Source organism: Apaloderma vittatum, unplaced genomic scaffold (assembly GCF_000703405.1).
Source record: "Apaloderma vittatum isolate BGI_N311 unplaced genomic scaffold, ASM70340v1 scaffold10614, whole genome shotgun sequence".
Taxonomy (NCBI): domain Eukaryota; kingdom Metazoa; phylum Chordata; class Aves; order Trogoniformes; family Trogonidae; genus Apaloderma; species Apaloderma vittatum.
In genome coordinates this window covers 180-12977 of record NW_009713209.1, presented here as the reverse complement: position 1 = coordinate 12977, position 12798 = coordinate 180, and the positions used below count along the sequence as shown (strand labels likewise).

The window sequence follows — 12798 nt, the reverse complement described above, 5'->3', positions numbered from 1 at the left end:
AGAAGGGTGAAAGTTAGCAGAACTTAATTCCTCTTCAGTTTTCCAATGGAAATGGGAAAAAAAAAAATAAATTTGAGCACATTTAGTGTTAGGAGACAGACAGAGCAAATATGAAGCACCTACAGTTGAAAGCAGAAGATTTTTTTTTTTTTTTTTTTGCTCCCAGCAATACGATGGCATTAAACTGTGGGAACAGGTTTTTTGTTGTGTGTTTTTTCTTGTTTTTTTTTTTTCTTCCACCTTAAACGCCTAAACGGATTGCTTATTTTTGCATGTTGTCTTTTAAAACGAAATAACTCTTCAGTTGCAATAGTCCAATGTGTAACCGGAGCCAGTTCAACTCTGGGACTTCACCGTACATCCTAGAACTGCAGAATTGCCATCTTTCCCCCAGAAGAACGATGCTTTAACACAATATCCCCCAGCACAGGATTGCTGCTTTACTGCTGGCAAAACACGCAGATAAAAATTCTCTGGAAAAAAAAAACAAAATAAAAAAAGAAAATTCTGCCAACTTCAAGGAGTTTCTCCAGCATCCAGTGGGAAACGAAAACAGGAAAAAAACCCAACCCACAACACAAACAGGGGAGGTGGAAGGGAAAGGGGAGATGAAGGATGGTTAATCATCCTGATTTCCCTGCGATTAGTGTGTCACTACAGTCACCGAACGAGAAACAGAAACCTTGTCAAGTGGAAATGCCTCTCCAGTGGGTTGCTGTTGCCCATGTAGACGACAGCGGGAACTTTAGAACCGGGCTTGTAAATCGAGTCTGTATTCGTTAATCACTTGCATTCACTCTTTAAACAAAACAAAACAAAAAACCAGAACAAAAATGAAAAAAAAAAAAAAAATCTATTCAGTACCGGAGATTAAATAATCACGTGTGTAGTCTCGTTGAAATAAATTTTCAGATTCCTTAAGAAGTCTAATTACTTTCAGTTGCCATTTTTAAATAACTATATATATATTTGTATATATTATCCTGTGATTCTAGTTACGGTTCCTCTGCTGCACTGAAGATTTAGAAGGAGCATAAAAGCCTTTTGTCCCCCACGAACAGCACAAATGCTGCAGAAAGGTTAGAGCAGGCAGTCTCATCTTGCTACCTTCATTGATCCGGGCGATCCATGGCTTCATCGTAAGTGATTATCCTTTTGGGATCTGGAAAGAAAGCAAAAAGCCCAAGTTTTCAAGGAGCTGAAGACAAGAGATCCGTGTGGCCATTAACGTTTCCACCCCCCGCGGGTCACTCTGAGCGCCTGCTGCCCCGGCACCTCATCCCGGGAGCTAACACGGAATATCCCCGTGAGTTAACTCGGAACATCTCCGTGAGTTAACTCGGAACCTGCACAGGTCAACTGCTGGGATACACCAGAACTTGTAACTTAGTCCTGGGTGCAACACCCACCCCTGGAAACAGAAAGCACTTTTGTATATGCAGAGGGAAGACTCGTTAAATCTAATCTGACGCCGTTTTCTATTGTTCTTTTAGTGACTCTGCTTCTCCCCGAACACTCCACCATCGTGGTAAAACTTAACTTGCCTTGTAGTGACCCAAACCACAGAAAAACCCAGACTGGGAACAGCAGGGGCTGAAGAACTACGTCTCTGGACACCAAGACAAACCACTCTCACCCAGCCCAGCAGACAGAGCAGGACAAACCAATTTGGTTTATTCATTCTTTCCAATATCCTTACCTTGCTTCTGCAAATTCCAAACCGATTCCATTTCTGTGAAGGCAAAACGAGAAGACCATCGTTATTATGCAGATTGATGCTGCTGTTGGAGACAACTCCAAACCCGCTTCAATTTTCCGAAGCCCACCCCAGTCAGCCCAGAGCGAATTTGGACAGGAACGACCCAGCGACAAAAGGCAGAGGCACGGCTGTAACGTGGTGTTAAGGGTCAGCCGGCCCAACCGAGCACCAGAAATGTCATCGCTCCCACAAATCACAGCCTAACTCTGGGCTTTACCGCTCCAGCTCCAACGCTGCTTCACACGTTACGAGTAGCCTGGAGAGATGATTTTCACAAGTTGACGCTTGGCAGGTGTGAAATGGGAACCGCTGGACACAGCGAGTTTCTCGGCTCGCAGCTCGCATCTGCTGAAAGCGCCACGCAAAGGTTTCTCCGCTACCGTCCCCGCTGAACTGCCACCAACGCCTCACCCCAGGACAAGGCGCGACGCTCGAGACAGCCGGCTGCCTGCCTGGTCTGCACGGCCTCCCCAAATTTACCTCTGCAACACGTTTGCGGGCTAAAGATAAACCAACCCTCCTCAATCCTTGTTGAAAGAACACACTTTTTTTTTAAACTTAGAAATGAAAAAAGTTAAATGCTCTTTTCATTCACAACAGAAGGCTCTTCCCTTTTAAAATATCCCCAGAATTAAGTCACATCTTGAGATCTACTCAAAATAACTATGTTTAGCCACTACGAAACTGGAATTTTATGAGCTAGAATATTATAAAGACACTAACTGTGCCCAAGTTTAAGAGACAAAATCATAGAAAAGGAGCATTTAGGAGGAACACAATCTCCTTTCTGCCAGAAAGGAGGGTGACAGGACCTTGGTAGGGGCCAGGAAAGGAGAATGGCAGCGGATCATTAGGCAGTAGAGCACAAAACAAGGCAGTAAGTCAACCAACCCACACGGAAAAAAGAAAAAAACCCTATAAAACTCATGGCCTCAGCACGATGTGCGCCAAGTGTCACCTCGATCGACCGCTTGCATGTTGGCGTCCCTTCTCCAACCCCTCATCTGTCCTTTGTCCGCCACAATCTCAAGCTCCCCCAGCAGGAAATCGCATGCAAATAAATACCGCCGGCCCTCTCGGCACAATTAAGTCTTTTGTAAGGAAGGTCCTGACAAAATTTTACGAGGTCTGTTATTATAGCGTCACGATAACGACAGCAATACTTGGCACTTCCATCAGGGGGGAACCCCAAGCGCTTTGGGAACAGCAACCAGCCTCTAAACCCGCGGGGACAGAAGGAATCTGGCAAGGGAATGCCCCCTCGCCCGCCAGACGCAGATTCCCCAGAAGTAAAACCAACAAGCTACTAAAATTACCTCCAGCAGAGCTCCTATTCCTTTCGGGTGGAATTAAATGCATCATTTCCTAATGGCTAAAGAACATTAGCAATTTTAACAGCTTTTCCCCAAAGGCAAGGGACAGAAAACTACTCTCAAGTTGTTAGCTCTTCCACGTCAGAGTCATGTTTGAGCATCAAATAGATGTTTGAGCATCAAATCCATGGCCGAAGCTGCCGCATCTCCACGTGAAAGACCGCGCTTTCTCTCGCACGGCCATTTGGCCCTAACTTCACTGGGCACCACGAGAAGGTGAGGTGCTTCTACTAAGACGTGCCTGAAAACAAGATAAGGCACTGAGATGCTATTAAAAAAAACACAAAAAAAAGTTTCAAGTTGTCAAAATTCTGTTTAAAAAACCAAAACAAACACCCAAACTTTTCAGACTTCAGTCTTCTTTCTCCTTCAGACAAACTGGCTGGCAGACGCTCAGCCTGCCAAAGCCCCTCAGCAAAGTGGACACAGTATTGACCGTTACTGAACATTTTTGCCTTCCAGAAGAGTGCGAGCAAGGTCCTACCCTCTACCCGGCGAACAGCACGTGGGTATGGGACAGAACAGGTTCAGATGGTGAATGTGCTTGAACAACTTCACAGTGGAGGGGAAAAAAAAAAAAGCCTTGGGTCGACTGCAAGACTAGGGGGGGAAAGAAAAAAAAAAAGAAAAAGAAAAAAAGGTTTTCCTTCAATCTTCTTATGGAATTTCATGATTTATTCTCTTTCAGTTGGTAACACGTTAAGAGTGAGTTTTCCTCCCAGTTGGGGATGGGTTAGGGGCTGTGGTGGCGAGGCCGGGGAACTGGCACGCTTCCTTCCCAGCAGAGTCCAACCCCGCTGCAGAACAGGTCACCGACAGACCCTCGCACCGCCCAGCACCAAAGCCAGACCTGCTCCCAGCCAGGGGCAGAACTAGGTCACCTTCCCTGCCTCACGTTTTCCAGGATTTTTTACAATGAGCCAGCCTCTCCACAGCCCCCTGAGGAACTGCCCGGGGCAGACACATCCACCTAAGGAGTAGCTCCAGGGAGAGGAACCACTTTTTCTGGGGACTATCCCCAACACAAAGGGTGGGTGGAGGAAGGCTTTGATGTCAGGGACAGATGGAGGCACACTCTGGTGAACTGAACTGAGATTCCTCACAGGCCAATAAACTTTATAACAGGACTGGTACATAACCTTGGGGCGGAGGGACGTTCTCCTGCGACAACTTGTTAAGACAGGCACTTTTACACGCATTTTCCTCGCTGAGGAGGCCGCCCCTGCAAACACAAGTGTCTGCACAATATAAACTGACAACTACCTCATAAAAAAAAAAAAAAATAAATCCCCCACTGAATCAAAGAAGGGACCACACCTGTTTGAATTTTCTGCTTTTATCTGCAGGACACAACAGTTCAGGTGGGGGTTGTCCTGGAAACAAAGCAAAGCCTGAAGATTCAACACTGTGGAGACTTATCACTGTACTGAACGTACTGAACTCATCCTGACAACTGGAAAAAGCAGGGACTTGACAGAGAATTAAATCAGCTTTCGCCCCAGAGCTCAAGCCCCACAAGACTACAAGCAACAGACTGAGTTCTAACCCTTTTCCACCAAGGGGGATGGGAAACCAAGGCTTTTTTTTTTTTTTTTCCTCCTGATGTAAAGGATGAAAATTGCTGAATTCACAGCTCTGCTATTTCTTCTGACCCAGTTCACCATTCTGGCGAACGCCACTCCTGGCTGGCCCACGCTGCCTTGCTCTATTTTCCATGCTGCTCTTCTGCTTCTCCACGCGAGCAGAGATGCTGCGCGACCGAGATGCCGAGAAGGAACAAAGCAGCGGCACAGGCAGAAACTCAAGGGCACGACAGAAAACACCCCAGTTTCCGCTCCTCCACCTGTGTGGTCTTTGCAACTGCACAGCTGAACTGCAGACCTCTATTATTTGCTTTTTAGCTACAGACAACAAAATATTGAGCTTCCCCCACCACAAAGCTCATCACATAGGGCCCGGTGTTACTGACAGCCTGGCCTGGAAAACCGCAACTGCCCAAACAGGATGAAATTCTGCAAAGTGTTGACAATTACTTTGATACAAAACATTTCATCCAGCTATCTTTAAAAGGAGGATTAAAGCAGTGAGAAGATACTGATTTCGAGGTAAGTAAAGCTGAGATACACCCAGGTGCTTTCTGAAGGACCACAAAAATCTGCAAGGACCAGTTTTACCTCAAAAAAACGAGGATTCTGGCAACGCCACACCAAGGCAGAGGTTCAGGTCTAACCTAAATAGGGACAATGTCCCTTAAGTGAAAGCATCACTCTTTCTTGTCTTTCCAGTCTCCCACACTAAAAGCTACTGTCCCTGTCTCCAACCACATGAAGACTTGCTAGTGCTTGACCAAATCAGATCCACCTTGCTAAATCGGGTATGGCACGGGCACGGGTTTCAAGGCACCGTCACAAACGCTGTGCGGCACACGCTGTCAATGAAGGCAGCCACGTTGAAGGATTGTGTTTTACAGTCAAGCAGATCAGACTGTCAAGGGAGTCCTCCTGCCCTTAAAAAAAAAAAAACCACAACCCACACAGCAAAACAAACAAAAAACCTAACAAGGCATTGAGCAGGAGCACAGAGGAAACCAGCATGAAAACCATGGAAGAGAGGGTGCATCATCAGCCTTACCAGCTCCCAGGGCCCCGACTTCTGGGGAAAATGCAAGCTGGGCACGTGGAAACGAGCAGAGGGACTTCGCTCTGCCCTGCAGCCACCCAGCCCAGCTTTGCCAGCTTTAAACACGATCAAACAGCCAGCCCACCCTGTGCTTCACCTCTTCCATCCATCCTTTCCCAGGGAAGCTGTGAAGCAATCAAAGTCTCCAATGTCCCTTGCAGTCACACGCACAGGAAAAGGCGAGTTAGCTGGAGCAAAGGTACTGAGCTCCGTTCAGGATGAGGCTTCACATAACCTGAGAACAGCTACAGGCGTGAACAGGGCAAACCAGGACACATGCTCGCAACCGACAGGTCAAAACTCTGCAGCCACTCATGCTAGAGCCCATTCCTCACTGCAACACCCAGAGCTTCACCCTTGCACCACACGCAGCTCGCACTGAACTCTGCACCAGGAGGAGCTCAGGGTAGGGAAGGCTCCAGGCTCACCCCTGTCCTTGGCCCATAATTGTTTCTCTTTGTGTCCTTCACCCCAGAGGCAGGTAGATTTGACAAACCAAACTAGGAAGACTTTGATCAAAAGCAAACAGATCAATCCGAAGGGGGAGAAGTTCACTCTCCTCTGGAAACCAAAACCAAACAGTCTGAGGATCCAACTGCCCGGGGCACCCTAACATCTGCCCACGCAAACCCAAAAGCTCTCCTGAGTGGAGAGAAGGAGAAGGCAGCTTGTGAAAAACAAGCGAGTGAAACTGTTCCTTTCCTATTGCAGAGGAACCAGTTGGCAAGGAGCAGAACCTCAGGAAAACAGCTCAAGATAAACGGAGAGAGAGGTGTGGGAATTAACCGCTGCTCTGCTGTCCTGAAGGCAGCTCCGCTCTCCGGGCGTTTCGCCGCACGTTGTGCCACAGGAGCTCACCAGAAGCACGGCCAGGAAGAGGGGACAGCATTTTCTACCAGCACCAGGCAGAGGAAGGCACCCATCCTCCCAGCACCCCTTCACCCAGCTCAGCCTGACCCAACACAGAAACGCAGCACCCAACATCACCGCAGGGCTGAGCCTCCTGCTCTGTACACCAGCAATGGCACCTGAAGGAGGAGAAAGACGGGCTCAAGCTGTTTGGAGCCCCCCTATCGCTGTTAATGACACCATTGATTAGGAACATCCATCATCTTTCACCCCTGAGTAACGCCTTGAAAAATCAATGGGCACACAGGAGAGGTGGGGCAGGAACTCGTCTCCTCACGGCATCCCAAGGGCGCTGGCTCCGGATGCTCAAAGCAAGAGCATTCACATGCAGAAGCACAGAACGAGCAGAAAATGGGTTTTTGAGGAGTGCTTTAGGTGTCCATTCTTGCCATTGAATGTAATTAACTCCCGTTTGGAGGAGAACAAATCGCAGCCAGGCTTTGAAGTTAACACCTCCTTAAGGGGACATGGGAAGGGAGTGTTCTTTATTTTCCTGTTGTTACTATTGTTTTACTGGGGTCTGTCTTTCACACAGCCGGAGAGAAAGGGAGAGCTGACGAGTCCCACCTCGGCTGCACAGAGCTGATTTCTCCAGGAAAACAGAGCTGATTTCTCCAGGAGAGTTCAGGCAGACAAAAACAGAGAACAACTTCAGAGCTGAGAAAATCTGCAAACTTAAGGAAAGGATTGCCTAGGACTTGATTTCTACTCCACGCTGTGCCTTCTGGCATCGCCATTTTCTGATGGGAACTGGGATTTAGGCTGCAGGCAGACACAAGAAATGGGAACAGAACTGCTTTAATACTGGAACAGACCACGAAGAGGCTGGAGGACCCAGATAAAAATCAATTGATGGATGCTCTTCTCAAGAATACTAGAGCTTAAAACACCGTGAGAGCAAAACGACCTGAAAAAAATATCTGGAGATATTATTCCTAAATGACTGGGCTTGCTATTACTTAAGGAAGGCATCTAAGTTTCTGTACGCTCTACGGAGGGGAGGCCCTGTGAGCAAAGAACCTCGCCGTGGGTCAAAACACGGCAAATTTGCCAACGCCAACCAAACTCTGAGCTCTCTGCGGAAGGATGCAAGACATTATCCACCTATGTATGTGGAACAGTAAAGGAAAACAAAATCAAAAATCACCTTTTTCTCTTCAGGGTAGGGGGGTTCAAGGAGAGGGAAGGCGGTGCAAATGAAAAAGGAACTGCCCTTGTGCTCCTCCAGGGTAGGTCAGTAACACTGTGCAGAAAGGGAACGTGCAACCTGGCTCAAGTTAACACCGAGCCGGGACCAAAAGCCAAAACTGCCACAAGACCTCAGAGCTTCTGGAGCTGACGCTAAAGCAGAAAGCAAATCACCCCACAGGCTTCCCTCTCTTCGCTCCCAGTTTAAAGTGTATATATCACATTTGACATTTCAGTCCAAAAAAAAAAAACACAAAAAAAACACCCAACCAAAAACACCCAGGGAAAAAAAGGGAGCTGGACTACAAAGGGCTCCATGAAAGCAATAAAATCATCTGAAAGACTCGGCCTACAAAGACAACGAGAGAATTCAATCTGCAGCTTACAGAAGAGTTGATAAGCAACGATTTGTCTTGCCCTTGCTGTAATACTCAAGAAGGACGGGGGGAAAAAAAAAAATGTGTGTGTGCGATTTGCTTAAATATATAAATAAATAATAGCTAGAAGTCACACCATGAAAAGCCATCCTTCCCTCAAAGCCATGATTTCACGGTCTGATCTGCCCAGGGGAGAAGCTGCAACACTTTGGTGGTAGAGGTGTGAGCACAGGCTATGAAGCCTTTTACAGAGACAGAAAAACACCTGGTAAAGCTGGAACGGAGCAGGTGAACCTACACATTTAACTCCTTCCACTGCTGACAAGCTTAAGACAAGCTCATTCCACAGGAATTAAAATGTAAAATACACTAGCTAAGCATCATCCCTACCACCAGAAAAGGGAAACACATACCTCTTAACATTAATTAAACAACTGTTGGAGTAGCTTTGCCAAACAGTTACTGCCATTAGGGAGATGCAAGCACAAAGGTCCTTTTTAAAACAATCAGAATTACTGTAAGGCACATATGTTAGAATATTGCACTTAGAAAAAAATAAATTAAGAAAGAGAAGAGAATGCCCTTAGGCAGCGAGTGAAGCCATTACCTTTAGTGTGATATATAATAGCAGCCCTCAGGTCAAAAGAACCCCAGCTATCTTTCCTTTCTAGGCCTCTCTGGTACCTCTGTTCTTTGGCGGAGGCTAGCAAATTGTTCGTGGGAGAGGCCAGAGGATTCTCTACTTCATAGTCTTTTGAAAGAAACACTAAAGCACCTTGGCTACCGGTGTCTGCCTTTTGTAGGTCGCCTGCGTGATGCGACTCCCCGGCTAAGACACCACCCTCGCCAGCAGTCCCAGGCTTAAGAACAGCACTAAGAATTTGAGGGCTAGTCCGTTTATCCAGCTCGTAAGCCTTAGGAAACACAGGTTGTTCAGTTCCTGAGGGAATGATTTCAGCACTCTGTGAAACCAAAGTGGCAGGATATTCCCCTTGAAACGTCACTTCCATTAACTGATTATCCGCAGGTTTCCCCACAACAGTTTCGGGTCCAGCGCTGGGCTCGTTTATGAACGACAAGCCCCACTGATTCTGGAAGATATCTCCCAGGTTCTGCTGATTCGTCTGCGACGGGAAATCGACTTGCGCGGTACCCACGAGCACAGTTTGCATATTTGAAGGGTAGATAAAAAGGCTGGATTTCTTTTGTTCGAGAGCTGTTGAAGCTGTATTCGTGTCCTGGGGTACGGACTCGGAGGAGGCTGAGGGTACAGTACTAGCAGCAGTTGAAAGCAGTGGCTGGGTCCCTGGAGAATACGCGCTTCCATCAGTCCCTGCTAGAATCGGCCCGTTCGAGAAGCTCGCAGAAGTAACAGACTTCATAGCAGACATGGGGACTTGGGAGAGCCGACTGGATGTCTGGGCCTGAGTTTCCCCAGCAGATGATGAAGACGACAAAGACGACGTGGATGGGGTTTGAGCTGCTTTGTTGAGGTTTTCTTTAACTTTACTTGCATAACTTATTTTGGGAACGATTTTAGCACTGCTGTTGTCCACCGGAAAAACTGGGGGTGGTTTAAATAAGGTCCATGAGTCCTCTTTAGACGTAGCCGACGACATATGCTTCCCTTTGGGCCTGTCATCAAACTTCTTGCTGCTAATCCCAGGTTTGGCATCGGAGTTTTTTCGCTGTACGTCCCCGAGCCCAGGCTTTCCCCGGCCTGCTCCACCAGCCCCAGCCTCATATTTCCAAACGGGCTTAGTATTTTCAATTCGGTTCCCCTTTTGTTCACTATAATCAGGCTTGAAACTCTCAAGTTCCTGTTTTAAGGTCGGCGCGCTCACCTCCTGCTGCATTATTTTGTCCTGTACTAAATTCAAGTTCTCGCAACCCTTGGCACTGTTGCGCCTGCCTTTCCGTTTTTTAGGGGTAGTATATCCACTCTCGGAGCCGCTACCATCGTTATCGGCCCCTTTGCCTACGTAGCCATTCGTGATATAGCTCGAGTTGTTGGTTACCACGCCGTTTGGAATAGACACTCCCTCCGGCTTGTCTGAGGACTGGCTTTCTCTAAGTTTGTTTTCGTAGGTCTTCTCATTCTTTTTGTCCATGCTATTTTTCTGGATGAAGTTCTTGGGTTTGATTCCAGCTTTCCCCAAAGCACCGGCCTTCACGGTCTGCTTTGGGGTCCCGTGAGTGTCTACAAGCTGTTGGCTGCCATTGGGGACCCTGGATCCTGGGGCGGTGGTTTCCTCAGAGCACAGGCCCTTCGATGATACTTCTCTTTCTCCTGCGTTACCATTTAGCTCTCCGTAGCCTAGAAAAAGCCAAAAACAAAAAAGGGCAAGAATCAGAATGTGAAATGTTAAACTCCTGATCGTAGAAAGCTGTACTCGGCCCCAAACATATCCAGTTTCTTCAGGTGGACATTTTAAAATAGGAAAGCATTCCGTTTCCAACACACAAAAGCACAGGCTTATTTGCTGAAAGCCACGGCAAGGGTTAAGTGGAAAGTGCCAGCAGCTCCCCACTCTCACATACAACAGGGTGATGTATAGATAACAAAAGTATATACGGATACTGTGTGAGGAAATTATATCGCACTAAGGACACCAGCAAGCTGGAGAGTTATTTCATCAGCTACTATTTCCAGGTCACACAGAGCAAAAAAAAAAAAAAGAATTCCGAGAATGCTTCAGGAGACTGGGATCCACTGCCTTTGCTACAAGGTTTGATGTTCAGAATCTCTACTGTGAACAAGGGCCAACGCCTACCATTTCCATCAGCTCCCCAGCCTGAAGCACCAGCAGCCCTTCTTCCCATCCTCCTCCCAAACACCATCTCTAGTAAAGGAAGGGAGGGGAAAAAAAAGCAGAAAAAAAAAGCTGCTTTCTAAATGGACATGTGTGAGTCCAGTTGGAAGCTCCATCTCCTCACTTGATTTCAAAATAGCAACTGACACCTCCCTACACACACTTTTTAGCTTTGGAAAGGTGATAAAAGCAGGAAGAAACGCATCCCCGCAAGCATCCTTCCACCAGCACCAGCAACCAGCCTCCTGTCCACTGAGAGGTCCCTGGGAGAGCCAGCACCAGCCTGAGACCCGAGCAGGACAGCACTTGCCGAGGGCTCCAACTCGTCAAACCCCGAGATGACGCTGTACGCTCAGCTTTCCTTGTCGCTTCTCAAAATCATTTCTGGGCCTCATGGTTCTGAAGCGAATTCAGAGTGCAACTCAAGTGAAGCTGGAGGCTCAGCACTGAACCACCTCACCTTTCTCAACTTTTGTTTCCTAAAAAATAAAAAACTCTGGCCAGAGACCTATAGCTTTCGAGGACTCTGACTACGCCGCCGCAAGAGAAGCCTTGAAGCCCAGCTGAGAAACGGGAAGAGCACGCTGTACCCAGCTCGACAAATCCACTCCAGCTGTGGACTGAGCACAGGGATCCCTCCTCCCGTGGGAAGAACGCTACCCTTGCTCCTCTGGCTCCTCCATCCTCCTTCCCCAGGGTGGGAAGTCTTACAGCCCCGGCAACCACCGACCCACCTAAGGCTGCAGCCACGGCGGCACGAAGTCAGCGGAGCACACTTGAGTCCCCCCAAGAAGGAGAGCGGGCAAAACTCCAGCTTCAGAAAAGAGCATTTTTGTTGTTGCTGATGTTGTAGAAACTAACTGCTCTACTTAAAAAAAAATTAAAATAAATCTTTGTTATCCTCACATCCTGGAGCCTCAGATGTCTGGCAGATGTAACTGCCCAAGTCTGTGCAAGCGGGGAACACAAGAATCCTTGTCGGAATCTTTACAGAAATTCCACAACCGGGTTTGCCGAGAGGGATCAAAAAGAATTTTACTACACTCAAATATCTGTAACCACCACAACTTCCACTATAACTTTCAAATATGCTGGTAAGAATATTAATCATAAATCATTCCATATAAAAACGACAGGATGGGACTCTCAGCTGAGTCAAGGACTAAAAATCTGTGCATTTCAGAATAACGTGCAGAGGAAGCCTTCTCAAGAGCAACGTGTTATAGCTGACCGCGTATGACTCAAGACTTCTGACACCACTTGTTAATGAAACAAAACAATAAGAGTGGTCATAAGACCATTGCAGATGAGGAACGGAAGAATAAAAATGAAGAACAAAATCCATTTCAGCAAGTCAGTGTGTCAGCAGTTTCCAGTTCCAATTTTCAAGTATTCACAGCTCAGCTGCCTGAGTTTTCTCCAAATTAACATTTGGCACAGCTGGCTCTGGCTGGACACAGGGGTGCAGCAACCAAAATTTAGAGTCGGGTTAAAAAAAGGGTGTCACAGCGAGCAGGTGAAGAGTGTTCGACAACCTCACAAACCGTTTCATAGCTGGAAAGGGAGGGTGCCAGAGTAAGTGCACATTAAAAGCCCAGGCAGCCTGGAAAACAGTGAAATGACTGCTCAGCTTGGTTTTGCTCAGTAACTTACGGGAGGGCACGGCCAGGGGGCTCTGTCCCTCCCGGCGCCGGGCGGGG

General features: G+C 47.5%; 1 protein-coding gene across 1 annotated transcript; it reads right to left on the bottom strand.

The window, feature by feature from the left end:
- Positions 1-531: 531 nt before the first annotated feature.
- On the bottom strand, positions 532-10672 carry NUFIP2 (nuclear fragile X mental retardation protein interacting protein 2; the record flags this gene model as incomplete). The annotated part of the gene is given in 4 exon segments (XM_009868275.1): positions 532-1162; positions 1700-1732; positions 8893-10604; positions 10606-10672. Coding segments are annotated over 4 exon segments (1865 nt in total), but the record flags the coding sequence as incomplete, so codon positions are not given.
- Between the last annotated feature and the right edge of the window lie 2126 nt (positions 10673-12798).